The sequence below is a fragment of the Microcaecilia unicolor genome, chromosome 2 (assembly GCF_901765095.1).
Source record: "Microcaecilia unicolor chromosome 2, aMicUni1.1, whole genome shotgun sequence".
Classification (NCBI taxonomy): Eukaryota; Metazoa; Chordata; class Amphibia; order Gymnophiona; family Siphonopidae; genus Microcaecilia; species Microcaecilia unicolor.
In genome coordinates, this window is record NC_044032.1 from 425,738,932 (window position 1) to 425,765,984 (window position 27,053).

At 44.5% G+C, this 27,053-nt stretch overlaps 1 protein-coding gene across 1 annotated transcript in view; it reads right to left on the reverse strand.

The window, feature by feature from the left end:
- CENPE (centromere protein E) overlaps nucleotides 1-27,053 on the reverse strand; it is a 466,760-nt gene that overhangs the window by 228,480 nt on the left and 211,227 nt on the right. Inside the window, 3 exon segments of the mRNA XM_030192156.1 lie at nucleotides 2,396-2,701; nucleotides 2,982-3,131; nucleotides 13,771-14,085. Of these exon segments, the coding sequence (XP_030048016.1) occupies nucleotides 2,396-2,701; nucleotides 2,982-3,131; nucleotides 13,771-14,085 (771 nt within the window).

Sequence of the window (27,053 nt, forward strand, 5' to 3'; positions counted from 1 at the left end):
GCGCCCGGCGGGAGAGAGAAGCCATAGCATCATTGTGCTTTTTGATCTGGTTGACCAGGTCTTCTACCTTCTCTCCGAAAAGATTATCCCCCAAGGAACATCAGCCATTCTCTGATGGACCGAATGGTCTAGGTCAGAGACACGCAGCCATGAGAGTCTGCACATCACTATACCCTGAGCGGAGATCCTGGATGCCACATCAAAAGTGTCGTATGCACCCCTGGCCAGGAATTTACCTTCTGCTGCCTGAAAAGTTCGGCCTGCTCCGGAGGGAGTGCATTGATCAAAGAAGACAGCTGCCTCATCAAGTTCTGCAAGTGAATGCTCATGAAGAGCTGGTAAGACTGGATACGGGCAGCGAGCATAGCGGCCTGATAAGTCTTCCTCCCAAAAGAATCCAAGGTCCTAGCTTCTCTGCCTGGGGGCACTGAGGCATAGTCTTTAGTACTCTTGAGGGCGGAGTCAACCACCATGGAGTTATGGGGTAACTAAGACCTGATGAACTCAGGTTCAAAGTGGATCTAATACTGGGATTCAGTCTTCTTGGGGATCACAAGGCCAGACAGAGGGAACAACCAGTTTCGTATATAGACTTCTCGGTGTACCTTATGAAAAGGAGCCGCTACTTCCTCCTTGGGTAGAGAAATGCAGTCCAGGGCCTCGAGCATCTCAGCCCTGGGCTCATTCTCTACATCTATGAGGAATGGAATGGCTTCAGCCATTTCCCGCATAAATGATGAAAAAGAGAGACTCTCAGTCTCCTTTCAGATGGAGGGGAAGGTTCAGAGGGGATCCCAAAGGACTCATTGGAGGAAAATTACCTGGAATCTTCCCCTGACTCCCACGAGCGCTCCTCCTCAGTACGGAAAGCACTTCCCTCAGTGACTTCTGAGACTGTACCTGCCTTGACACCGAAGACCTATGGTCTCGATGGCGATACTGAGGGGCAGACGCCTGCATCGACTGCTGTGAAACTTCCTCCATTGACATCGATCAGGAATCGACTTGGGTGGTAGCAGACACCGGAGCCACAAGCGGCACCAAGCTCAGGGACCTCACTGCAGGTGAAGGGCCAAACGAAGCTGCAGCAGACAGCATGGCAGGCACAAGCACCCCCGAAGCAGTCCTTCCAGAAGCTCTGGAAGTAAGGCCTGGATGCGCTCGTCGAGAGCCGCCATCAGAGAAGGCTGTCGGGCCAGAGCAGTTGACGGTGGCAGAATCGTTTGAGGCTCTGGAGCAGGAACCGGACTGCTGGGAGGCCAACGCATCGGCACTTCCTGTATAGAGGGGGAGCGGTCCTCCCGGCACCAACATTTCTCAGGGGCCGAGTCGTTCAGCGCCCTGGAGCTTTCGGCACCGCGTGTCGAGGGAGAACGGCGCCGATGCTTCTTCGCCTTCGCTCGGTGCCGACGAGGTTGAATCCTCACATCGCCTCGGGGTTGGGTCTGATGATGGACGGTCCTGGGGGCCTGCACAGCAGAAGGCCTCGAGACAGGTGGAGATCCACTTGATGCCTCACTGCTCCCAGCATGCCGTGACCTCTCAGCAGCCATGACTACCTCCACTCAAGATGTCGATACGTCCCTCGATGCCGATGCTGTCGACCTCGGTTCTGAGCTGAAGGACCGGACCGAGCCCCAAAAAGTTTGTCTCTCTGGGCTTCTCGAGCAAGTTGTGTCCTCTTCTTCACACAAAGAGAAAGGGCACAATGAGCTGGGTTATGGTCGGGCTCAAGACACTGGATTCACAAATAATGAGTATCTGTACCTGAGGTGGCCCGGTTGCACAGAGTATAACGTTTGAAGCCGCTGGGAAAAATGACATGGATGACATGGAAGGAAAAATCGCACTGCTCGATTGTGCCAAGAAAAAAAGGCACAAAAAGGGAGAAACCTGACCGAGCGGCCTAAAAAAGGGCCACTGTGAAAATCAAAGGAAATCTGAAACTGGGAAAAAGTAAACTAAGAAATTCTAAAGGAATAAGAATTGTTTTTTTTTAAACAAAATAAAAACAAATGAACAAAAAACCGAAGCAAAAAAAACGTTTCAAGACGACGCTTGAAGGCTCTTTCCCGGGCACTAAATGGAGCCACAGAAAAATCCTGTTGCTCCTCACACGGAAGAAAGAAAACTGAAGGACGGGAAGTTAGTCCATGCCCCAGAAGGCTCTGGCAAATTTTTTTTTTTTTTTTTGCTATGTTATTACAGTTCCCAGGCCGACGCGGATTGTCGACCCAATTGTGAGAACAACTCAGCCTGCTTGTCCTCAAAGAAATGTTTCATAAGTAGCAAGTTCCGCATAAAGCAAAGACTGTACAGAGATGGGGTTACCTTCTAGCCAATAATCTCTAGTTGCTAATTATTACTGGCCCTTAAAGAAATCTACAATACTTACTATATGTATGCACTGCTGTACTTGCCCCTTCTTTGCAACTTCCACAGCTTCCAATGTTTGCTGCAGTTCATCTCTCTCTTGGATTAGACTGCTGAGCTCTTCTTGTAAATTATGCATCTGTTGAATGACCTCCATCTTCTCACCTTCTGTTTTCTCTAACAAAGATTCACTGGCTGTTAATCTCTTCTGAAGTTGGCCTAGTTCAGAGATCAACTTTGCTTCAGCTTGCTGAATCTCTTCTTTTTCCTTAAGCAGCAAAACTTCCTTTGCATTTTTCTGCTGCAGCTCTTCCATTAGTGAAGGCAACTAAACATACAAGCATACAAGGCAGACATCAGTAAGCATATTTAAGCTTTGATAGCACATCACCTTAAAGAACTGACTAACTTGCTAAAATTCCCATAAAATGGGAATTGTTTTCCCTTTAAATTAGGTAACTTGTTAAACCATTATTTTACTAAATTTTGCTTTTCAAAACCCATAAGTACCTTCATGAAGCCAGAAATTGAAGTACCCCTGTGACAGTATTTCCTAAAGTTAATGAATGCTACAAGTTAGCAATACAGCCTGTTGGGCAATTCTGTACCTTCTCTTGAAGAGAAGTGTTCTCAAATTCTTTTGTCGTCTCCATATTTTTAACATACTCTGCAATCTGCATTCTCAGTTCATTCACCAGCTGATTCTGCTCTTTAAGTTCTTGTTGGGCTATCCTTAAGTCATGTTGAACTTCAATAGACTAAAATAAAAAGAAAATATATATATTCAGATTATATTAAAAAACAAATAAGGGGAAGGGATTTGATATACCGCCTTTGTGTGGTACAATCAAAGCAAAGTTTACATAGAGCCATAGCAGATATAAACTGCTGATTTTAACATTTCTAATATATTGTAAAATAAAATAAACCTAAAGATAGCATAAATAGCTATCCTAGCTTCAAATTACATTCTATAAATATGCTTATCAGCCTTATATGGAGATTAAAGATGAAGCTAATTATTTCATGGAGGTGATGCACATGTAAGCACACAGTTAAGCCCTTATTTATAAGTGCAAAGACCAAGAGGGGCAATGAATAAAGGATTCTAGGGGAATGTTGTAGATTTAGGCAAGATGGAGAAAAATAGAAAGTAAAACAAGGAGTAGAAGATATAAGGAATAAAGAATCAGATTCTCAACATTTGAGATATGAGAATACTGAAGGAGAAACCCAATATGGCAGCAGGTAACATAGTAGATGATGGCAGAAAAAGACCTGCATGGTCCATCCAGTCTGCCCAACAAGATAAACTCACATGTGCTACTTTTTGTGTATACCTGACCTTGATTTGTTTCTCCCATTTTCAGGGCACAGAACGTAGAAGTCTGCCCAGCACTAGCCCCGCCTCCCACCACCAGCTCTGCCACCCATTCTCCTCTAAGCTTCTGAGGATCCATTCCTTCTGAACAGGATTCCTTTATGTTTATCCAACGCATTTTTGAATTCAGTTACCGTTTTTATCTCCACCACCTCCCGAGGGAGGGCATTCCAAGTATCCACCACTCTCTCCTTGAAAAAATACTTCCTGACATTTTTCTTGAGTCTGCCCCCTTCAATCTCATTTCATGCCCTCTAGTTCTACCGCCTTCCCATCTACGGAAAAGGTTCATTTGTGGATTAATACCTTTCAAATATTTGAACGTCTGTATCATATCACCCGTTTCTCCTCATACGTCTTGTAATGCAAATCCCATACCATTCCTGTAGCTTTTCTTTGCACCGCTTCAATTCTTTTTACATCCTTAGCAAGATACGGCCTCCAAAACTGAACACAATACCCCAGGTGGGGCCTCACCAACAACTTGTACAGGGGCATTAAAACCTCTTTTCTTCTGCTGGTCACACCTCTCTATATACAGGCTAGAAACCACAGAAAAGATCCCATTTGGCAGTGTTCATGAGCAGTTAAGTGGAAATATACATACATAGGACTTTTCATGGACAAAATGGGACTCCAGGCAAAGCAAGGATTACTTTATTTTTTTATTTGTAGAGACTGTTTATTGTAGAAACACCAGTACAATATAGTAAATAGAACAAACCATGCAAAAACAACATGACATATTAAACTGCATGAATCTATTACTACTACTCAACATTTCTAAAGCGCTACCAGACTTACGCAGCGCTGTATAGCCAAACATGAAGAGACAGTCCCTGCTCAAAAGAGCTTACAATCTAAAGGACATAACAACAGAGAGAGACAATCCGTAATGTAGAGTAATGGTTAGGTTAAGTGCCAAACGCAAAGTCGAAAAGATGGGCTTTGAGCAAGGATTTGAAGACGGGTAGGGATGGGGCCTGACGTATCAGCTCAGGAAATCTATTCCAGGCAAAGGGTGAAGCGAGGCAGAAAGGGTGGAGTCTGGAGTTAGCGGAGGTGGAGAAGGGTGCAGAAAGGAGGGATTTGTCCAGTGAGCAGAGGCTCTGGTTAGGAATGCAGGGGGAGATGAGGGTGGAGAGGTAAGGAGGGGCAGCAGAGCAAGAGCATTTGTAGGTTAGTAGGAGAAGATTGAATTGTATGTGGTAACGGATCGGAAGCCAGTGAAGTGACTTCAGGAGAGGGCTGGTGTGAGCATATCGGCTCTGGCGGAAAATAAGACGTACCGTGGAATTCTAAACAAATTGAAGGGGGGATAGATGGTTAAGTGGGAGGCCAGTGAGAAGCAGGTTGCAGTAGTCTAGGCGAGAGGTAATAAGAGTGTGGATGAGGGTGCGTGTGGTGTGCTCTGGGAGGAACGGGTGAATTTTGCTGATGTTAAAGAGAAAGAAGTGATAGGTTTTGGCTGTCTGCTGGATGTGAGCGGAGAAGGAGAGGGAGGAATCAAAGATGACTCCTAGGTTGCGAGCAGATGAGACAGGGAGGATGAGGGTGCCATCTACTGAAACAGAGAAGGGGGGAAGGCCGAGGTGGGTTTGGAGGGAAAGACAATAAGCTCAGTTTTGGCCATGTTCAGTTTCAGGTGGCGGTGTGACATCCAGGCAGCTATGTCGATTAAGCAGGCTGAAACTTTGGCTTGGGTTTCAGCAGGAATGTCAGGTGTGGAGAGGTAGAGCTGGGTGTCGTCAGCATAAAGATGATATTGGAAACCATGAGATGAGATCAGAGAGCCCAGGGAAGAAGTGTAAATGGAAAAAAGAAGGGGTCCAAGGACAGATCCCTGAGGTACTCCAACTGAGAGTGGGATAGGGGTGGAGGATGATCCACCAGAATATACTCTGAAGGTACGGTGGGAGAGATAAGAGGAGAACCAGGAAAGAACAGAGCCATGAAATCCAAATGAGGACAGTGGACAGAATCTCAATACAGATATCAGGACAGAATCTCAATACAGATATCAAGTACAGGTAGCAATGATTACTTTCTGCATCCATTCTCTTTTGGTGTTGTATAATCACAGCCTGATTCAAAAGGGCAGCAAGGTGATGGGGGCACCTAAGATAGTGGCATGAGAGGATTTTCTGACTGGACTTCTGCTTGGACTGCAATTTACTTTTGTTGTCACACTTTTTTCCTATTCAGAATGTGGACAGCATGCTGGAACTCAAAAAGGGAAACTCTGGGGTGGGAGGGTTCCTCAACAATCAAGGAATCTCCAATTAACACTACAAGTTTATCACTAGTAGTTGTTTATTGAAAAAGGAGGAAAAAGGATCTCAACAACCTTAGACATTTATTTGTTACATTTGTACCCCACATTTTCCCACCTATTTGCAGGCTCAATGTGGCTTACATAATACCGTAAAGGCGTTCGACAGTCGGTTGATAACAAATACAAGGTTGTATTGTGGTCAGATGAGGTAGGTGTATGTCAGGCACCGTGAAGGTAGAAGGGAATGAAGATTGTATATTAGTCAGTACGATCATTGGTTGTGCTGTGTTGCTGGATGTGGGGATTTACGTTGGATCAGTTGGGTATACCTTTTTGAAGAGGTTGGTTTTTAGTGATTTTCTGAAGTTTATATGGTTATGGATTGCTCTAACAGCTTTTGGGAGTCCATTCCATAGTTGTGCACTTACGTAGGAGAAGCTGGATGCATAATGTTCAAATCACAGGGAGGAGCTTACTTATCTTCAAGGAAAGCCTCCACCAGAACCATATAAGGAGCGCTGGAAGGCAAAAAGGTAACTGGTTTTCCCATTTGGCCTGAACTACCACTATTCAGATTTCTACCAGCCAACTTCTCTACTGCACTGATGGGACCTTCTGCATCCAGCTGTTCATCTGGTGTCCTGCACTGAAATCACCTGCTACTCATCTACATCCAGGTTATATGCCAGCTCTGTTATTGATAATGGATAATGAAAGGAGGCCTAAATTCAGGGCCTGGATAAGGGTTGTGTGCATATTTACTAATTCTCTGGTAAGAACATCTGTCTTTTACTTTCCTGAGCCAACTTGCATTACTACATGAATCACAGTCAGGATTTCGATCCAACCATAGCACTGAAACAGTGCTAACCACTCTCATAACCAAATTTAAACAACTAATTGCAACAGGAAATGTGCTACTCCTACAATTCGATATGTCCAGCGCGTTCGACATGGTCAGCCACCAAATACACTCAAACATCCTAGATTACCTCGGGATCGGAGGAAACGTACTAAGATGGTTTAAAGGCTTCTTAACAGCAAGAACTTATCAAGTGATTTCAAACTCAAAATCATCAACACCATGGAAACCTGAATGCGGAGTATCACAAGGATCACCGCTCTCACCAACCCTTTTTGACTTAATGATGGCACCTTTAGCCAAATCGCTATCCAACCAAGGACTCAACCCGTACATCTTTGCAGACGATGTCACGATATACATCCCGTTCAAACAAGACATAACCAAAATCACAAATGAAATTACACACAGCCTCCAAACAATGAACTCATGGGCGGACGCATTCCAACTAAAGCTAAACGCAGAAAAAACACAATGTCTCATCCTGTCCTCACAATACAACACAAACAAACCCAATACCATAAACACCCCAAACTACACTCTTCTGGTCTCAGACAGCCTGAAAATTCTGGGAGTAACAATTGACCGAAATCTCACACTCGAAGACCATGCAAAAAATACAGCAAAGAAAATGTTCTACTCAATGTGGAAATTTAAAAGAATCAAACCTTTCTTCCCAATGGAAGTATTCCGCAGCCTAGTAAAATCAATGGTGCTAAGTCATCTAGACTACTGCAATGCCATTTATGCTGGATGCAAAGAACAAATCATTAAGAAGCTTCAAACCGCTCAAAACACAGCAGCCAGACTCATATCTGGGAAAGCAAAATACGAAAGGGCCAAACCCGTAAGAGAAAAATTACACTGGCTCCCACTAAAAGAACGAATCGCGTTCAAAGTTTGCACCCTGGTCCACAAAATCGTTCACGGGGAAGCCCAGACCTATATGTCAGACCTTATAGACCTGCCTATTAGGAATGCAAATATTCATCACGCACATTCCTCAATCTCCATGATCCTAACTGTAAAGGGCTAAAATATAAATCCACTTACGCGACCAGTTTCTCATACATCTGCACGCAGCTATGGAACGCACTACCGAAGGCCATAAAAACAAACGCAAGACCTAATCATCTTCCGAAGGCTATTGAAAACAGATCTTTTCAAGAAGGCATACGGTGGTGGGAGGCGGGACTGGTGGTTGGGAGGCGGGGATAGTGCTGGGCAGACTTATACGGTCTGTGCCCTGAAGAGGACAGGTACAAATCAAGGTAGGGTATACGCAAAAAGTATGTGTTTGATGATTATGCTAAATTAATAAAAACATTTAAAGTAAAAAAAAAAAATAGCACATATGAGTTTATCTTGTTGGGCAGACTGGATGGACCATGCAGGTCTTTTTCTGCCGTCATCTACTATGTTACTATAAGCATCCATCTTAAGTACTAAATAACAACACTATATACAAACTATACAAAACCGAATTCCTATCACATGACTGATCAACCTCTCTGACAATGATCAAGCACTATTACTTCAAACCATATGCTGATTAGGGTCCCTCTATAATCAATTGTATGTTACAATCCAATTTATTACTCAGGAACCTTTATGCAAAACCATAATTTATTCTTCTTTACCATGTATGTACACACATGATATATATATACCATGATCTGTTCCATATATGTTATGTTCCATGTATGTTACCATGTATGCATGCACCTTAATGCAATACCATTTGTAATTCTGTTACCCGGAAATGACAATCGCCATTACGGCAAATGTAAGCCACATTGAGCCTGTAAATTGGTGGGAAAATGTGGGATACAAATGCTACAAATAAATAAATTTGCATAATTATTTATTTATTGCATTTGTATCCCACATTATCCCACCTCTTTGCAGGCTCAATGTGGCTTACAATAAATCAAGGATAGTGGAAATGAGAGGAGAATTGACATTTGGTGTTACAGAAGTAGTTTGGGTAGCATGGTAATGGAAAACAAGATAATAACATGACATAAGGCATTCTTTACATTACTAGATGTGTGTGGGGATTTCACAAGTTTTGTTTTTTGTGGTATGTCTTGTCGAAGAGATGTGTCTTCAGTTGTTTGCGGAAGTTGGTCAGTTCATAGGTCGCTTTTAGGTTCCGTGGTACTGCATTCCAGAATTGCGTGCTCATATAGGAAAAGGTTGATGCGTGCATTAGTTTATATTTTAGGCCTTTGCAGTTAGGGAAATGAAGATTAAGGAATGTGCGAGACGATCTTTTAGCATTCCTGGGTGGTAGGTCGATCAGGTCTGCCATGTAGGCTAGGGTCTCGCCGTGGATGATTTTGTGCACTAGGGTGCATACCTTGAACGTGATGTGTTCTTTGAGTGGTAACCAGTGTAGCTTCTCTCGTAGGGGTTTTGCGCTTTCGTATTTTGGTTTTCCAAATATGAGTCTGGCTGCTGTGTTCTGGGCTGTTTGGAGTTTTTTTTGAGTATTTGCTCTTTGCAGCCGGCGTAGAGTGAGTTGCAGTAGTCTAAGTGACTGAGTACTAGTGATTGTACCAGATTCCGGAAAACTGCTCTAGGGAAGTATGGTTTTATTCTTTTCAATTTCCACATTGAGTGGAACATCTTTTTGGTTATGATTTTCGCGTGATTCTCTAGTGTCAGGTGTCGGTCAATGGTGACTCCTAGGATTTTCAGGGTTTCTAAAATTGGTAAATTTAGTTTTGGGGTGTTGATGGGCGTCTGCCCATGAGTGCATGATATGTAGACTTTGGTTGATTTCATTGGAAATTTCTTTTAGGTCCTGTTTGAATGGGATGTAGATCGTTACATCATCAGCGTAAATATATGGGTTGAGGTTTTGTTTTGATAAAGTTTGGCCAAGGGTATCATCATTAGGTTGAATATTGTCGGTGAGAGGGGGGGATCCCTGTGGAACTCCACATTCAGGTGTCCATGTGGCTGATGTTGTTGAATTTGATGTCACTTGATATGAGCGTGTAGTTAGGAATCCTTTAAACCAGCTGAGAACATGTTCTCATTTTTGGTTGTAAATAGCCTTTATTTTTATAATTGGCCTGTTCCTTGCTTGTCAGTTCCAGGAGCGATAGAACTTCGATTTGTAATTTGTAGGATGGACATTTAGAAAATCCTGATAACAGCTACCATTACACGAGTTGCCCATTCCAGTCCTACAGTGCATGCAGAAATAATAAAGGGAATAGAACACATCTCATATGAGGAAAGGCTAAAGAGGTTAGGGCTCTTCAGCTTGGAAAGGAGATGGATGAGGGGAGATATGATTGAGGTCTACAAAATCTTGAGTGGGGTAGAACGAGTAGAAGTAAATCGATTTTTTACTCGTTCCAAAAGTACAAAGACTAGGGGACACTCAAGGAAGTTACATGGAAATATTTAAAAAACAAATTGAAGGAAATATTTTTTCACTCAACGAATAGTTAAGTTCTGGAACTCTTTGCCAGAGGATGTGGTAACAGCGGTTAGCGTATCTGGGTTTAAAAAAAGGTTTGGACAAATTCCTGGAGGAAAAGTCCATAGTCTGCTATTGAGACAGACCTGGGAAGCAACTACTTGCCCTGGAATTTGTAGTATGGAGTGTTGCCACGATTTGTGTTTCTGCCAGGTACTTGTGACCTGGCTTGGCCACTGTTTGGAAAATGGGATACTGGGCTAGATGGACCATTGGTCTGACCCAGTATGGCTACTCTTCTGTTCACTATACTGTAGCTAGCTCCGCCTACAGAATCTCCTTTGCTACCCACTTTGATACCTTCTGAAAGAGAAATCTGGGTTGGAAGTGGGCCGGGAGAGGGCCTTTACTGTTTTGTTGTACTCTTTCATTAAAGATGCAGTCATCTTATTTCTGAAGAGATTCTCTCCAGAGCGCAGCAGGTCAGTAAACTTTTCAAGCACATCACGTCAGGTCTGAGGCCCAGAACCATGAATCCCTAGACACAAATACCCATAGCAGCAGCTCTTGATGAAATTTCAAAAACATAAAAGTTACCTAAACCATGTGTCTTCCACATTCCTTCCATCTGCCCACTAGTGAATGCAGTTGTGCAGGCACTCTGCCTCTAAGTCAGGCCACAAACTCCTCCATCTTGTGCATAATGTTTTCCAAGTACATGCCCATGAAGAGCTTATACAAATCTATGCAGAAAGTTAGTGTAGCATTCTGAAATATTCCACACAAAATACTCTTAAAGTCTGAGAATCTCTCAACAAGGAAACCAAAGACCAACTTGGAACTCTTGAGAGCCAATTCAACCACTATGGAAGGGCAAGGAAGTTCCTGCTTCTTGAATCTGGGAAACTTCAGAACTCTGCACATACAGTTAACTTATTTACATGTGCAACAGAAGGGTCTCCTCACATTTTCATCTGTAAACCTTTAAGATTTCTGTAGACTGTCCAACATTCTACTATGAATTCCTTCTCAGTCCCTAAATTAAATGGAATTTTTTTATTTTATTTTTTTTGCCTTCTGCCACAGGCAAAAGGGCTCACTACTGGCAGCATGATGCAGAAAGGGTTTGGACATTGAATATATTTCACATTTATAACATTTTTAATATACCCTTCTCCTTAGTAATGCCATTCGACATTTTTGTGCTATGAGATTGTAAACAAACAATAACCATTATATAAAACAAAAAATCTTTTTTCTATAAGCAAAAAAATGGTAGACATCAGTGCACAGCATTTTAAAATGTATGGTAAGGGTATCAGTCTGCAACAATGCAGAGAAGAGTTTTCAGCTGTATGCTGTTGTCTACTGGGCAAGCTAGCATGAGAAATCTACTGCTAGGTCTGAGGCAGCGTAGAAAGATTAGTTGAGAGGATTTTCATGTTTCCCGACCCAACAACCTTCTGCACTGGCCCTTTGTTCCTGGTAGCAGTACTCACCCTGCCCACTGGCTCATGCCTCTGTGCTGCCATCTTGAAAAATGGTGGCATCTGACCTCAGAAAGTGCTTCCAAGGATACAATCTGAGTGGTCAGGTGCCACAACAGAACTCTTTGAACATCTAATACTTCTGATGTTTACTCCCTATAGAGTATACTGTCACTCAAGCACACATAATACACTCTCCTCCTTTGAACCCACTTGATTGAATAAGGAATGAATGGTGAGGATGAGATGGAGTGTTGGGTTAATATTTAGGGGATACATAAGATTTTACATCATTTTAATGTTGAGAGTTTTCAATAAAGAAATGTATGGAATTTTCAATAAAGAGTGAGGTAGTTACTTGATGGCTAATAATAAATATACATGAGAGATTAGCATGCCCACTACATCTCTCTCATGCATATTCATTAGGGATATCCTAAAAACCTAGCCTGTTTGCAGCCCTAAAGGACTGAACTTTGACAAGCCTGCTCTAGGGTACATATTTAGGGCCTTAATCTTCTCACAACTTTCGGTGCAAACAGCGGCATGCCGAGGGCGGGGAGGTCTGCCCTGGGTGCAAGCTGTGGGGTGTGTGTGTGCGCGCGCAGGGAGCAGCCGCACAGCTGTTGGCCCTGCTGGTTCCCAACCCCCTCTGATTTACTAAAATGCCAGCTAGCACTTGATCAGTGGCTGCCACTGGTCACACATGGGCTGCTGTGCATATGGTGTTGTCTGTGCCTGAACCCACTACTTGCCTTGAAGCCAGGCCTTAGCAGTATCTTCTTCCCAGGCTCATCGCAGTCTCAGGCGTTACCTCTGATTGCTTCTCCCCCCCCCTTTTTTTTTTTTTACATTGCTTCAGTTGCTTCCTGCTCCCATCAAAGCAGTCAGGGTTCCCCTCCTAAGAGAAGGTGTGTGTGTGTGTGTGAGGAGGGGAGCCAAGGCTTACAGTAAAAGATCCCAGATCACTAGATTTTGCAGACCGGCCCAGCCAGTCAAACTTTGCCAAAGAGAATCCAGTTACTCAGATTTCTTTTTCTTTTTAATATCAAGTGGGCCAAGGGTAGCACACCCAATCTTAGACAATTCAGCAAGCCTGGACTGCACAGGAATTTTATTACCATTTGATGGAGACTGAGAAACACTGGCTGGTTGTGGTCTGTACAAGAACCTTTATATGTGGTGGTATTGAACCAGCAGCTCAGTCTCCATCTGCTAGCAGGAGTGCATGTACCCAATGTGCCTGGACTGGTCTGGGAGATGATGAGAATTTAGTTGCTATCCAACAGGAAGTATGTCAAGAAACAGAAAACATTCAGGTTATACAAATGTGGAGTAGCTGCCCACTTTTTAAATGTTATACAATTAGTCCATTCAACAGCAGTCAAACTTCTTCACAAGGCTCACCGGTTTGACCATGTCACGCCTCTCCTTCACTCTGAACACTGGCTCCCTGTTATTGCTCATGTCAAATACAAAATTCTTTTGTTAATCTACACATCTCCCTTCTGCCCCTCCCCACCTCAACAAGCTTCTCATCCCATACACACCTCTCTGTTTCCTTCACTCAGAAGACAACCTCCTCACCCTTCCTCCATTATCTAGTCTCCACCACAATATCTCAAAAGACTCCGCTTTTAGATACTTGGGTCCCAAATCCTGGAACAATCTTCCCCTTCATATTAGGAAGCAGCCAGGTATAGCAGCCTTTAAGAAAACTCAAAACTTACCTCATTATGAAATCTTTTCTATGGGCAGTTGACCTCCATAATGCCCATCTCTCTCTCTCATCCTCTCCCCTTCTTAGTCTGTTTTAATATGTACACCACTTAGATGCTATTTCATTGCGTTAACATACATAGGACAGTGATTCACTTTTGCTTTACTTTAAAATTTGTATCTGCAATACTTTAATGGAATACTTAGTCACAGGAATGGACTAAACAGAATACTTACTTGTTCAACACTCTCTTTAATATCCTCCTTGAGTTGTTCCCTCTCAGCTTGCAGTTCCTCATGCATCTGATGTAGCTCATGTTTTTCCTGAGTTACAGTGTTTACTTTTTCTTGAAGCTCATCAAGTTTCTTGGCAATCTCTAGCTTTTCTCTATCTGATGTTTCTAGTGAGTATTTGCTGGCCATTAGTTGCTCCTGAAGCAGTTCTACTTCAATGGATAAGTTCCTCTGCTCCAGATCCAACTTCTCATTTTCACTAGTGAGATGTTCCTGTTTAGCAGTCCCATCATTCAGCTCTTGCATAAGAGAGGACACCTACACATACCAAAGTTCTCATTAGGATAACTGACACAGCTAAAAGGTTAACACATTGCTAAATACAAGTACAAAATTGAAATCTATACATTTGTACTCATCTAGTTTGAAGTATGCATACTAGGTGCAAAGTATAGAAAATATGCAGGTCAGTATTTAGCTGACAAATCATCTGTGGCAGTGAAAATCCACCAATTCAGCACCACCATCTGGATAGTGGCTGGTGCTGAATGTCTGGATAAGGTGATCAGTGACAGAATTTATCCAGATAACCATAATATTCAGTCTGCTATCTAGATAACTCAGGACAAACAGAAGGCTGTCCTAAGTTATCAGTACAGACTACTACTAAACACTTCTACTGCCAAAAATCAGATAAATTCTGGACCCATTCTAGCTCCACCCAGACAGTTATCTGCATAGTGTGGCAACAGTCTATAAGGATATTAAGAAGCACATTTGGATAGTGCATCTAAATCTCCTGGTTGACAGAATTTATCCACAAAGCAGACACTGTCATCCAGACAAGTGCTTTGAATACTGATCCGATGTTTATAGCAGTTCAGTGTCCATCCTGCACATACAAAAAGATCCATCATTTACAGCCAAGCCACAAGATACCACTGTATCTGCTCTGACCCAGGGGACAGAGACAGGCACCTTAAAAGCCTGACTGCATCCTTCAAACAGAAAGGATACAACCCAAAAATAATCTCCCAAAATATTGCCTCCTCCCTCAAAACACCCAGGGAAAATCTGCTACAGTACAAAGAGAAAAAATCCACAGACAGGATCCCCTTGGTAGTGACATACAATCCAGAGCTGGAAAAACTGAGGAAAATCATAAGAGATCTACAACCTTTGCTCCAGGAGGATGAATTACTGAAGGAAATATTCCCATCCCCACCAGTACTGGCCTTCCGACAGCCACCGAACTTAAAACACAAGCTTATCAGAAGTAAACTGCCAACACAGACTGAAAAGGAACAGAAAGGCACACGTCCTTGTGATATATCTAGCTGCAAACTACGCCAAAACATTTCACAGGACCCCAAAGTCATGCACAAAGGAAAGATATTCAACATAAAGGAATCTTTCACATGCTCATCTTCCAACGTGGTATATATCATTCAATGTAAAAAATGTAACAAAGGTTGTTATATTGGAGAGACAGGCCAGATGCTTCAGACAAGATTCAATTTACATAGACATCACATGAACAGAGCTGCCAGTAGGGCCCCAACCCCGGTGGGACAGCACTTTACAAAACCAGGACACAATACCAGTGACTTCACAGTGAGAATACTGAAAGGCAACTTTAAAACAATACAGGAACGTAAAACCTTTGAAATCAGAATGATATTTTGATACCCAACGGACAGGACTTAACAAGGATCTGGGTTTTCTAGCCCACTATAAACCGTAAGTTGTATTTCACTGCTTATCACCCTCCCCTCCCCACAAACATCCTGCTAGACTATGGAATGCTTTGAAGTCCCCATGCACATCTCCTACACACCCTGCTGAACCATCTATGAAGGACTGTTATATACACTGGCAGCTAAACCATTTGCTTATTTCTGATCTGATGAAGAAGGGCAACCTTCGAAAGCTAATCAAGAAATGTATTAAGTTATGTTCAATACAAAAAGGTATCATCTTATTTTCTTTTCCATGTTTTAATTTTGATTTCTATTGATTACCTTTAAGAGTGGACTAACACGGCTAACACACCTCTTTACTTAACTGAAACTACTGTAACTACAACCTCTGATTAATACAGCACTATACATATACAAATGTCATCTCTTAGCTTACTAGACGAGAACCGCTTTGGACCAATTTAACAAACATTTTGAAGTGGAGAATACAAATGTCAGCGATATCATTGGACAATTATTTTGGCACAGAATATAAAATGCTGTTTTAAAATAATTTTTTCTTTTTAGCTAAATGGTAATGGAGATCACAATAAATAATAAACTAATTCATGCTCCTGTTTTCTGCATGGCTTTATTACCCTCTCTCCAATAAAGTAGTTATCTTACAGATAAACCTCAAAAACTGTATTTTTGTTAGCTACCTTCCAGTCTCCATTAACAAGGGTTCCAGGAGTGATCTAGAAAACTATAAAGCCAGAGAGTTTGACAACCATACCGAGCAAAATGGTAGAAGCTCCTATAAAGAACAAAGTTACTCAACATAGAGAGTCATGGTTTAATGGGACAACATCAATGCTGTTTAGCAAAAAGGAAATCTCACCAATTTATTTTTTGAAGAAGTAAACATACATAGATAAAGGTTAGCAAGTTGATAGAATATTTGGATTTTCAGAACGTGTTTTGCAAAGTCCCTCATGAGACTTCAGAGAAAATTAAAAAAATCATGGCATAGAAGGCAATGCTATATTGGGGATTGGGAGCTGCTTAAATGATAGCAAAACACGATAAATCGGAAGTTTTCTCAGTTAAGAACGGTGAATAGTTGTGTCCCAGGGATCTATACAGGAAGCAGTGTAGCATTTACAAACTATCTAGAAATGAGAATATGTGATCAAATTTGCAGATGACACAAAATTATTCAAAGTTGTTAAATCAAAAAAGGATTGCGACGTTATAGGAGGACCTTGAGAGTCTGGGCATCCAATAGCTATGCAGGTCCCAACACTGAATATCCGGGGCTAATTTGCCCAATGCTAGGTGCCGGAGCTTATGTGGGTCCCGGCTAACTATTTAACAGCAGTCTGCAGCCCTGGAAGTCCCCTCCCGGCCCCTGAAAAATATCCCCTTCCCCCAGCCTGCTGCCATTCAAAACCCCTTGAAACATAACGCAACCCCCCCCCCCCCCCCAAGTCTAGGTAGGATCTCCCTTCTAGGCCAATCTTCCATCCCCGATGATCCAGTGGGGCTGATGGAGGCAGGAGCAGAAAATGGATGCAGTGATCAATGCAGCTCCTTCTGACTCTGGGTAAGTCACTTGACTCTCCATTGAAACAGGTACAAAATAAGTACTTGTATATCTACTATAATAAAACTCACCCTCAATGTTCTGAAGACAATGTTCTGAAGTCACTCAGTCACTCACTGAAGGGTTCATGGATTCATGGTGGTGAAGCCATAACACTGACCATGTCTCTCTGCCCCGCCCTCGCATGACAGACCAATCAGAAAAAACACCCTCAACATTCTGAAACACAAAGGACCATCACAACACCGTTCCCAGGCAACACTAGGCAACGTAAGACGGACCAATCAGAGGAAGCTACGTGACAATAAAAGAGGAGCATTCCCCAGCACAATGGCTCATTATCTGTGCAGCACGGAGAGCACAGAACCACCGCTGGAACAAGAGAAGAATATTCCTGCTGTGGGTATGTGCAAAAATAGACCGGGTGAGGGGGGGGAGAAATTTTTAAATGCCTAATGCCAGTACTGAAGAGTGCCAGAGGGCCTATAGCACAGACTATATTTGGGATCGCTTGACATGGAGTCAGAGGAGCCGGAAAACAACGTGCCCGTCACCTTCTGGGACGTGGGCGAACAGGACAAGCTGTGGCCCAGCTGGAAGGATTACCCGCGACCCAGCCAGCAGCAAACAGCGACCAAGGAAGGGGGAGGAGTACTCCTTCCCTGCCTAGGAATCGCTGGAGACTGGCTGCCAAACTAACGAAACAACCGCACACCGACGCACCACCTCCATCATTCGAAAGGCATCCACTCTTTCTTCAACAGAAATGCAAACTAATAATACAAAACAAAGAATACATGGTTTCTCAAGCGGCTGCAGGTAACTCCCCACCCCTTCCTCTTCCCCTTTTGCCGAAGCGGCCAAGGACGTGCCAAACCATCCCCAGCCTCAGGCAAGCTGTCTCCCACCTCGTGGATTCCCCGAGCACCCGGAAAAAGACGGCGCTGATTCCTGCAGCGCATAAATGTTCCAGCATTCCCCTGCAGCCGGCCTGAAATGGACCAAACATACCGGATCACCCCCCGACGGCCCGAGACCGTGCTCTTCTCCCTTCCGCCAACTTAAAACAACCATCCCCGTCCTCAGGCAAGCTGTCACCCACCTCCAGGATGCCCAGAACCCCAGCCCAATGGAAAAAGATGGCGCTGCTTCCAACAGCACATTTCTCTACCAGCATTCCCCTACAGCAGCCCTGAAATGGCCAAAAAACCCCGACAAAGAACATGCTCCTCTACCTTCCGCCCATCTAAAACAACACTGCTGCCTCAGCACAACACAAAAAAAAAAAAAAAACAACAACACTCAACAAAGGCTGACCCCCTACAACCACATTTACATTTCACCAACAGAAAGACCCCCCTCCACAAACCTCCTTGACAGACAAAACCATACACACACGATACAACAGAAACACACCCTCAAAGCCACACACCAATCCATCCCACTTTGCCAGCACAGCACATCCCCCAACCCCCAAGCAAAAAACAAAACAAAACAAAAAAGAACATACATCAACAACCTGCACACACACCGCACCCTCACACACTCACACACAGACACACACACAAAATAACTCTGTGACACATACACACACAAAAAAACCCACATGCTAGCGCCCGTTTCATTGGTTTCGGAAATGGGCCTTTTTTACTAGTAATACATAAACCACTTTGATTGTAATTACAGAAAGGCAGTATATCAAATCTTACCCCCTTACTATAAAGTGCCAGGGATGAGAGAGGGGAGTGGAGGAGAGGAGGGTGGTTCTCAGGGTAGTGGACTGCTTAAATAGTTCTTTGAGAACAAGGCTCTTTGGATTCCAGGGCTCAGTCCTTTCCTGGTTCTCTTCCTACCTCTCTCTCCGCACCTTTAGTGTTCACTCTGGTGGATCCTCTTCTACTTCTATCCCTCTGCCTGTCGGCGTACCTCAGCGTTCTGGTTCTTGGTCCCCTCCTCTTTTCTATCTACACTTCTTCCCTTGGTTCATTAATCTCATCCCATGGCTTTTCCTACCATCTCTATGCTGATGACTCCCAAATCTACCTTTCTACCCCTGATATCTCACCTTGCATCCAAACCAAAGTTTCAGCGTGCTTGTCTGACATTGCTGTCTGGATGTCTCAACGCCACCTGAAATTAAACATGACCAAAACCGAGCTTCTCATTTTTCCCCCCAACCCCACCTCCCCACTCCCCCCATTTTCTATTTCTGTTGATGGCTCTCTCATTCTCCCTGTCTCCTCAGCTCGAAACCTTGGGGTCATCTTTGACTCCTCTCTCCTTCTCTGCTCATATCCAGCAGACTGCCAAGACCTGTCGTTTCTTTCTTTACAACATCCGTAAAATCCGCCCCTTTCTTTCTGAGCACTCTACCAAAACCCTCATCCACACTCTTGTCACCTCTCATTTAGACTACTGCAATCTGCTTCTTGCTGGCCTCCTACTTAGTCACCTCTCCCCTCTCCAATCGGTTCAAAACTCTGCTGCCCGTCTCGTCTTCCGCCAGGGTCGCTTTACTCATACTACCCCTCTCCTCAAGTCGCTTCACTGGCTCCCTATCCATTTTTGCATCCTGTTCAAACTTCTTCTACTAACCTATAAATGTACTCGCTCTGCTGCTCCCCAGTATCTCTCCACACTCATCCTTCCCTACACCTCTTCCCGTGCACTCCGCTCCATGGATAAATCCTTCTTATCTGTTCCCTTCTCCACTACTGCCAACTCCAGACTTCGCGCCTTCTGTCTCGCTGCACCCTACGCCTGGAATAAACTTCCTGAGCCCATACGTCTTGCCCCATCCTTGGCCACCTTTAAATCTAGACTGAAAGCCCACCTCTTTAACATTGCTTTTGACTCGTAACCACGTGTAACCACTCGCCTCCACCTACCCTCCTCTTCCTGTACACATTAATTGATTTGCTTACTTTATTTTTTGTCTATTAGATTGTAAGCTCTTTGAGCAGGTACTGTCTTTCTTCTATGTTTGTGCAGCGCTGCGTACGCCTTGTAGCGCTATAGAAATGCTAAATAGTAGTAGTAGTAGTAGTAATGTCACCTCACAACTGGGTGACAACATCCAACGGACACCCAATGTAGACACTGCCTAGAGCTTTTTCTCTATATAAGGCCTTTGGCAGCATTCCACAGTGCATGCGCGGGTGCCTTCCTGCCCAACATGCGAGTGCAAGATCAGTAGTCTTCCATTTTCCGTACAGAAGAGAATTTGCATTCTGATCTTGCCTCAGCATGTTTAGTTTCACTTTTGCCTTGGAGCCTTCCAAGAGGTTTTTGTTCCTTTTCTTTCTTTTTTTTTTGATCCTCTTAGTGTCTAGTCATTTTTGCCCTGTTTCAAGTTTCTTTAATTTTTCGGCTCTGTGGGCTCCCCCTTAAGCCTGAACTCTGGCCGGGCTGCATCAAACTTTTCAGGGATGAGTGGCCTTTTCTCACCCTCAACATTCAGCCATTTGATTTGGCGTCAGCTGTTTTCCCTCCATGTTGAAGAATGTCCACAGTGGTTTTAAGTGCTGTTCCCAGTATAACTAGGTCATCTCTAGGACTGATCCCCATAACTGGTGTCTCCAGTGCTTGAGGCCAGACCGCAACACTCATTCTTGTCTCCTCTGCTTGCACATGCAAGAAAAGACCTAGAGAGTCAGGGAAATCCAGTGTGATAAATAATTTGGTGCCAAGTCCAGTCTAGAGACCTGCAAGGGAACAAGAATTCCACGAGAATCCCATTTGGGGCTGCGGGGTTCCTGCGGGGACGAAAGCAGCTCTGTGGGGTTCCCATGGAAGTGTAAGCTGCACCTGCTTCAGCCTCTCACCTACCATATCAAGTTCTTTTAGTGCCACCTCCTCCTTCTCTTTGCTTTAATAGTTCAGATGTAGAAAGTCTTCCATTAACCCTCTGCTCCCGGGCTGATGCACAGACTTGAGCTCTGACAAAGGCACAAGCATCAGAGGTTATTTTTAGTATGGATGTGTGCATGTGGCGACCTCTCAGGACACAGTGCCAGTGAATCAAAGATGAGCCTTACATATATGTACCAGAATGTTACAACTTCCAAATTCCATTTATTCCTTGCCTGCAGTGCTGCAACTTGAACCTAGAGTCCAAAAGAGCCAAATATATATATATATATATATATATATATATATATATATATATATATATATATATATACACATACACACACACACACACACACATATATATATATATATACATACATACACACACACACACTAGTAAAAAAGGTCCGTTTCTGACACGAATGAAATGGGCGCTAGCAAGGTTTTCCTCGGAGCAAGGTTTTCCTTGGAGTGTGTATGTTTGAGAGAGTGTGTGAGAGTGTGACTGTGTGACAGAGAGACTGGGTGCGAGTGTGTCAGAGAGAATGTGTGTGTGAGAATGAGAGTGTGTGCCAGGGCCCCCCTCCCCTCCCAGTTCCAGGGTCACCCCTCCCCCTCCCAGGGTCTTCCCCTCCCTCCCTCCCAGTTCCAGGATCACCCCTCCCTCCCAGTTCCAGGGTCGCCCCATCCCTCCCTCCCTCCCAGTTCCAGGGTCGTCTTCCCCCTCCTGCACGCCTTCTTCTACCCCTCCATCTCCAGCATGAAGTCTGCCGAGGAAGGTATGGTACTCTCAGCTTTCCCCTGCTTTGCAATGTGCCTGCTAGAGGGGAGGGGAAGGGGGACGTGGGCATAACGGTGGTCTTTCCCCAATCAAGTCTTTCTTGTGTTTGACACTTCTTGCCAATAGGTGTCTCCTCTTCCCTTCACTGTGCATCAACTTGGCCCAGGCTCTGGAATCTCTCTTGAACTTGGTGATGCTCGTGCAACAAAACAGGTTTCTTTGCGGAGTTAGCGGGCAGCGCTTCGGTCTCTGCAGCTGGAACAAATTCAACAGAGCAAGAAATAATGGAGGGTAGTGGTGTGATTCTTTGAGGCCGTTGGTTGGACGTCACGTTCCAACTCTGCAGATTTCCCTTCACTCACACTGTTCCGCCCTCAACGTCATCATGTTTTGACACGAGGGCAGGACAATGAGAGCCAATGAAACGCCGAGTTACAGACTTATGAACCTTACACTGCCACGGAGTCAGCTTCAGAATGTTGGAGGTGCTTTTTATTATATAGGAGATATATATTTATATATATTTAGGTACCACTAAATTCTTGCAGGGATGGGTGGGGTCGGGTTAAATTCTTGCGGGGACGAGTGGAGATGGGTAAGATTCCAGTGGGGACAGGCGGAGATGGGTTAGATTTCTGTACCCGTGCAACTCTCTAGTTTAGTCAATTGACGTTGGCATCGGAAACATCTGCCTCAGTAGCTGAAGTGGCTCATTTCAATCCTGGAAGTGCACTGGTATCGAGGTGGTCTCCCCCCACCTTGACGCCAGGTGCTGTTTTAGGGCTGGTCTGTATCGGTTCCGCCACTGAGGTGACAAAAGGATTCAACAATTATCATAGAGCTTTGAAGCAAGCCCAGGAGGAGGAAGCATCGGTCTCCCTCGAAGCACAGTACTGGGAGCAGTGGGGCATGGGCGTCACCAATATCTGAGAAGCATCGAGAGAAGTGTCCCCCATCTCTTGAGGAGCTGCCAATGCTGCAGCCGCCTTCCAGCCAGGCTCAAGCTTTTGATTTGGCACCGACAAGTTTACAGGATGTTCCCACACCAGCATCGACCCCCGCTTTTACCAATGGCTGCCCCTGACAACCGGTTCTGGGCTATGATCCAGGAGCTGACGGGCTTGCTGCAAAAGAGTGCAAAGGGTGCTTGCGCCAACCACAGCTCAGCTCCATCTCTCTTTGGAGGCCCAGGTCTTGTCTGTGGAGCAAATGCTGACTGTTGCGTTGGTGGACATTGGAATCTGGGCCTGCCTCATATGGTATTCCGCTCAACATCAGGTGAAGAAGCTTCCCCGGGGTCAAGTGGCAGATTGGTACCTCTGTACCCTGAACAGCCTGGACACTCCTCCAGTAGACTGAGGCAGGTGAGGATTCATTTCTCCCAGGAGTTCTTTGAGCGAGATGGACTAGTCATAGGATTTTGACGAGGAGACAGACTATTCTCGAAGGAGAGGTCTTTTGGCGTGCCCTCAGATCCTTCTTTTCCACAGGAAAGAAAAAGTGTCCTCCTTGAGGGTCTCTCCTTCACTAGTTTTTTTCAAAAGGATGGTGGCTGCTATCCCCTTTAAGCTAGAGACCAAGAATGAGCCTAGGGCAGAGTTGTTCAACATTATGGATTATGATTCTCCCCCTAGGGAAGCAGTCACTACCCCTCCACATCGTCCTCAGATGCACAGATGAAGAATTGGAAGACCCCTCTCTCTGTGCAGGTTGTCCCTAAGAAGACGGATTCAATGTATTGCATTCAAAAGGCTACCATATTCGAGAAGGCACAGTTGCCACACCACTCCATGATGGTCAAATCAGCTCTCAAGACAGGCTCCAGGGCTCATACCTTGGCTCTCCCAGGCAAGGAGGCCAGACACTGGATTCATCTGGGAGAAAGGTGTTGCGGGCCTCGATGCTCATCTCCTGCATCCAGGCCTACTAGCTCTACACAAGCCTGTACTTGAAGGCCATGGTGTGAAGTGTGCTAGACTTTATGGAATTCCCGCACTGGAGCAGGCTGCAGAGGTTCTCCAGCTAGCTATGTAGAAGGAGTGCAGGACATGCCAGGGGCATTATTGATACTTTTGACCCTGCATCCAGACTCTCTGCTTTAGGTGTCAGGGTGTGAAAACTCTCACATAAGTACATAAGTAATGCCACACTGGGAAAAGACCAAGGGTCCATCGAGCCCAGCATCCTGTCCACGACAGCGGCCAATCCAGGCCAAGGGCACCTGGCAAGCTTTCCAAACGTACAGACATTCAATACATCTTATTCCTGGAATTGTGGATTTTTCCCAAGTCCATTTAGTAGTGGTTTATGGACTTGTCCTTTAGGAAACCGTCTAACCCCTTTTAAAACTCTGCCAAGCTAACCACCTTCACCATGTTCTCTGGCAACGAGTTTAATTATGCTTTGGGTGAAGAAACTTTTTCTCCGATTTGTTTTAAATTTACTACACTGTAGTTTCATCGCATGCCCCCTAGTCCTAGTATTTTTGGAAAGCGTGAACAGACGCTTCACATCCACCTGTTCCACTCCACTCATTATTTTACATACCTCTATCATGTCTCCCCTCAGCTGTCTCTTCTCCAAGCTGAAAAGCCCTAGCCTCCCTTAGTCTTTCTTCATAGGGAAGTTGTCCCATCCCCGCTATCATTTTAGTTGCCCTTCGCTGCACCTTTTCCAATTCTACTATATCTTTCTTGAGATGCGGCGACCAGAATTGAACACAATACTCAAGGTGCAGTCGCACCATGGAGCGATGCAACGGCATTGTAACATCCTCACACCTGTTTTCCATACCTTTCCTAATAATACCCAATATTCTATTCGCTTTCCTAACCGCAGCAGCACACTGAGCAGAAGGTTTCAGTGTATTATCGACGACGACACCCAGATCCCTTTCTTGGTCTGTAACTCCTAACGTGGAACCTTGCATGACGTGGCTATAATTCGGGTTCTATTTTCCCCACATGCATCACCTTGCACTTGCTCACATTAAACGTCATCTGCCCAGTCTCGTAAAGTCCTTCTGTAATTTTTCACAATCCTGTCGCGAGTTAACGACTTTGAATAACTTTGTGTCATCAGCAAATTTAATTACCTCGCTAGTTACTCGCATCTCTAAATCATTTATAAATATATTAAAAAGCAGCGGTCCTAGCACAGACCCCCTAGGAACCCCACTCCATTGTGAATACTGCCCATTTAACCCCACTCTCTGTTTCCTATCCTTCAACCAGTTTTTAATCCACAATAGGACATTTCCTCCTAGCCTATGACCCTCCAATTTCCTCTGTAGCCTTTCATGAGGTACCTTGTCAAATGCCTTTTGAAAATCCAGATACAAAATATCAACCGGCTCCCCTTTGTCCACATGTTTGTTTACTCCTTCAAAGAACTGAAGTAAATTGGTCAGGCAAGATTTCCCCCCACAAAAGCCATGCTGACTTGGTCACAGTAATCCATGTCCTTGGACGTGCTCTGTAATTTTGTTTTTAATAATAGCCTCTACCATTTTCCCCGGCACCGACATCAGACTCACCGGTCTATAATTTCCCGGATCTCCCCTGGAACCTTTTTTAAAAATTGGCGTTACATTGGCCACCCTCCAATCTTCCGGTACCACGCTCGATTTTAAGGATAAATTGCATATCACTAACAGTAGCTCCGCAAGCTCATTTTTCAGTTCTTTCAGTACTCTAGGATGAATACCATCCGGTCCAGGAGATTTGCTACTCTTCAGTTTGCTGAACTGCCCCATTACGCCCTCCAGGTTTAACCTGAAGTCAGTACGTTTCTCTAACTCGTCCGCTTGAACTACCATTTCCGACACCGGTATCCCACCCAAATCTTCCTCGGTGAAGACCGAAGTAAAGAATTCATTCAATTTCTTCGCTACGTCTTTGTCTTCCTTGATCGCCCCTTTTACCCCCTGACTGGCTCTGAGACAGCATAGTCGCCATCCAAGTAGCCATTCTGGATGATCTGCTGGTAGGAATTTTTTCAAAGAAAGGTGGGCCCCTTGTAGCCTCCAACCAGTGAGTTCTCCATCTTGTCTTCCACGGTTATGCACTCCATTCGCGAAAACATCCTCCAAATTGCCCGAAAGCATCTTATCTCAGCTCTGCACAATGAGATACTTGCAGAGGAACTCTCCGCTCTTCTAAAGGCCAATGCAGTCTAGCCCATTCCATCAGGGCAAGAAGGGAAGGGAGTCTATTCCAGGTACTTCCCTGTGCCCAAGAAAACGGGAGATCTAGTCTCATCCTAGACCTCAGAGGCCTAAACAAGTATCTGGTCAAGGAAAAGTTCAGGATAGTTTCCATAGGCACTCTTCTCCCCATGATTTAGGCAAACAATTGGCTATGCTCTCTGGATTTAAAGGATGCCTATACCCACATTCAGATACTTCCCAGCCAATGGAAATATCTCAGATTTCAAGTGGGAAACACCATTTTCAGTACTGCGTATTGTCCTTTGGCTTGTGTCAGCTCCCAGGGTCTTAACTAAATGTCTAGTGCAGTGTTTCCCAAGTCAATCCTGGAGTACCCACTTGCCAGTTAGGTTTTCTGGATATCCACAATGAATATGCATGAAATTGATTTTCATATACTGCCTCCATTGTATGCAAATCTCTTTCATGCATATTCAATGTGGATACTATGAAAACCTGACTGGCAAGGGGGTACTCTAGGACCGACTTGGGAAATATTAGTCTAGTGGTTATCCCAGCGTCACTATGCAGGCTGGGGGTGCATGCATTTCTCTACTTGGACGATCAGCTGGTTAACAGAACATCAAAGGAGGGTGCTGTTGAGTCCATGTGGAAGACTATTCGGGTGCTGAAATGACTAGGGTTCGTGGTCAACAACCCAAAGTCCCACCTACAACCTGTACAGCGATTGGAATTCACTGGAACCCTGAGACACGGTACAAGATCAGGCCTATCGCCCACAAGTATGGGTGGATGCTCCGATAGCCATTGCCACTCTGTCTGCAGCAGTCAGCGGACATCATCCACATCACTCCCAATTTGGATCATTCACTTCTCTGGTGACCATTCGCTCCAATTTGACCCTGGGACTACCATTCCAAATTCTTCCACCTCAGAAAGCTGTAACCACTGATGTGCCCAACCTGGGAAGCCCACGTAGATGGCCATCACACCCAAGGGATTTGGTCCGTCCAGGAAGCTTCGTTACACATCAACTTCCTGGAGCTCCGGGTATTTTGGAACGTTCTTAGGCTTTCAGAGATCGGCTGATAAAAGCAAATTATCCTGACTGAAAGACAGCCAGGATGTCACTTATTATGTCAACAAGTGTGTGTGTGTGGGGAGGGGTGGTGATATGGGATTATATCCCTTATCAGGAAG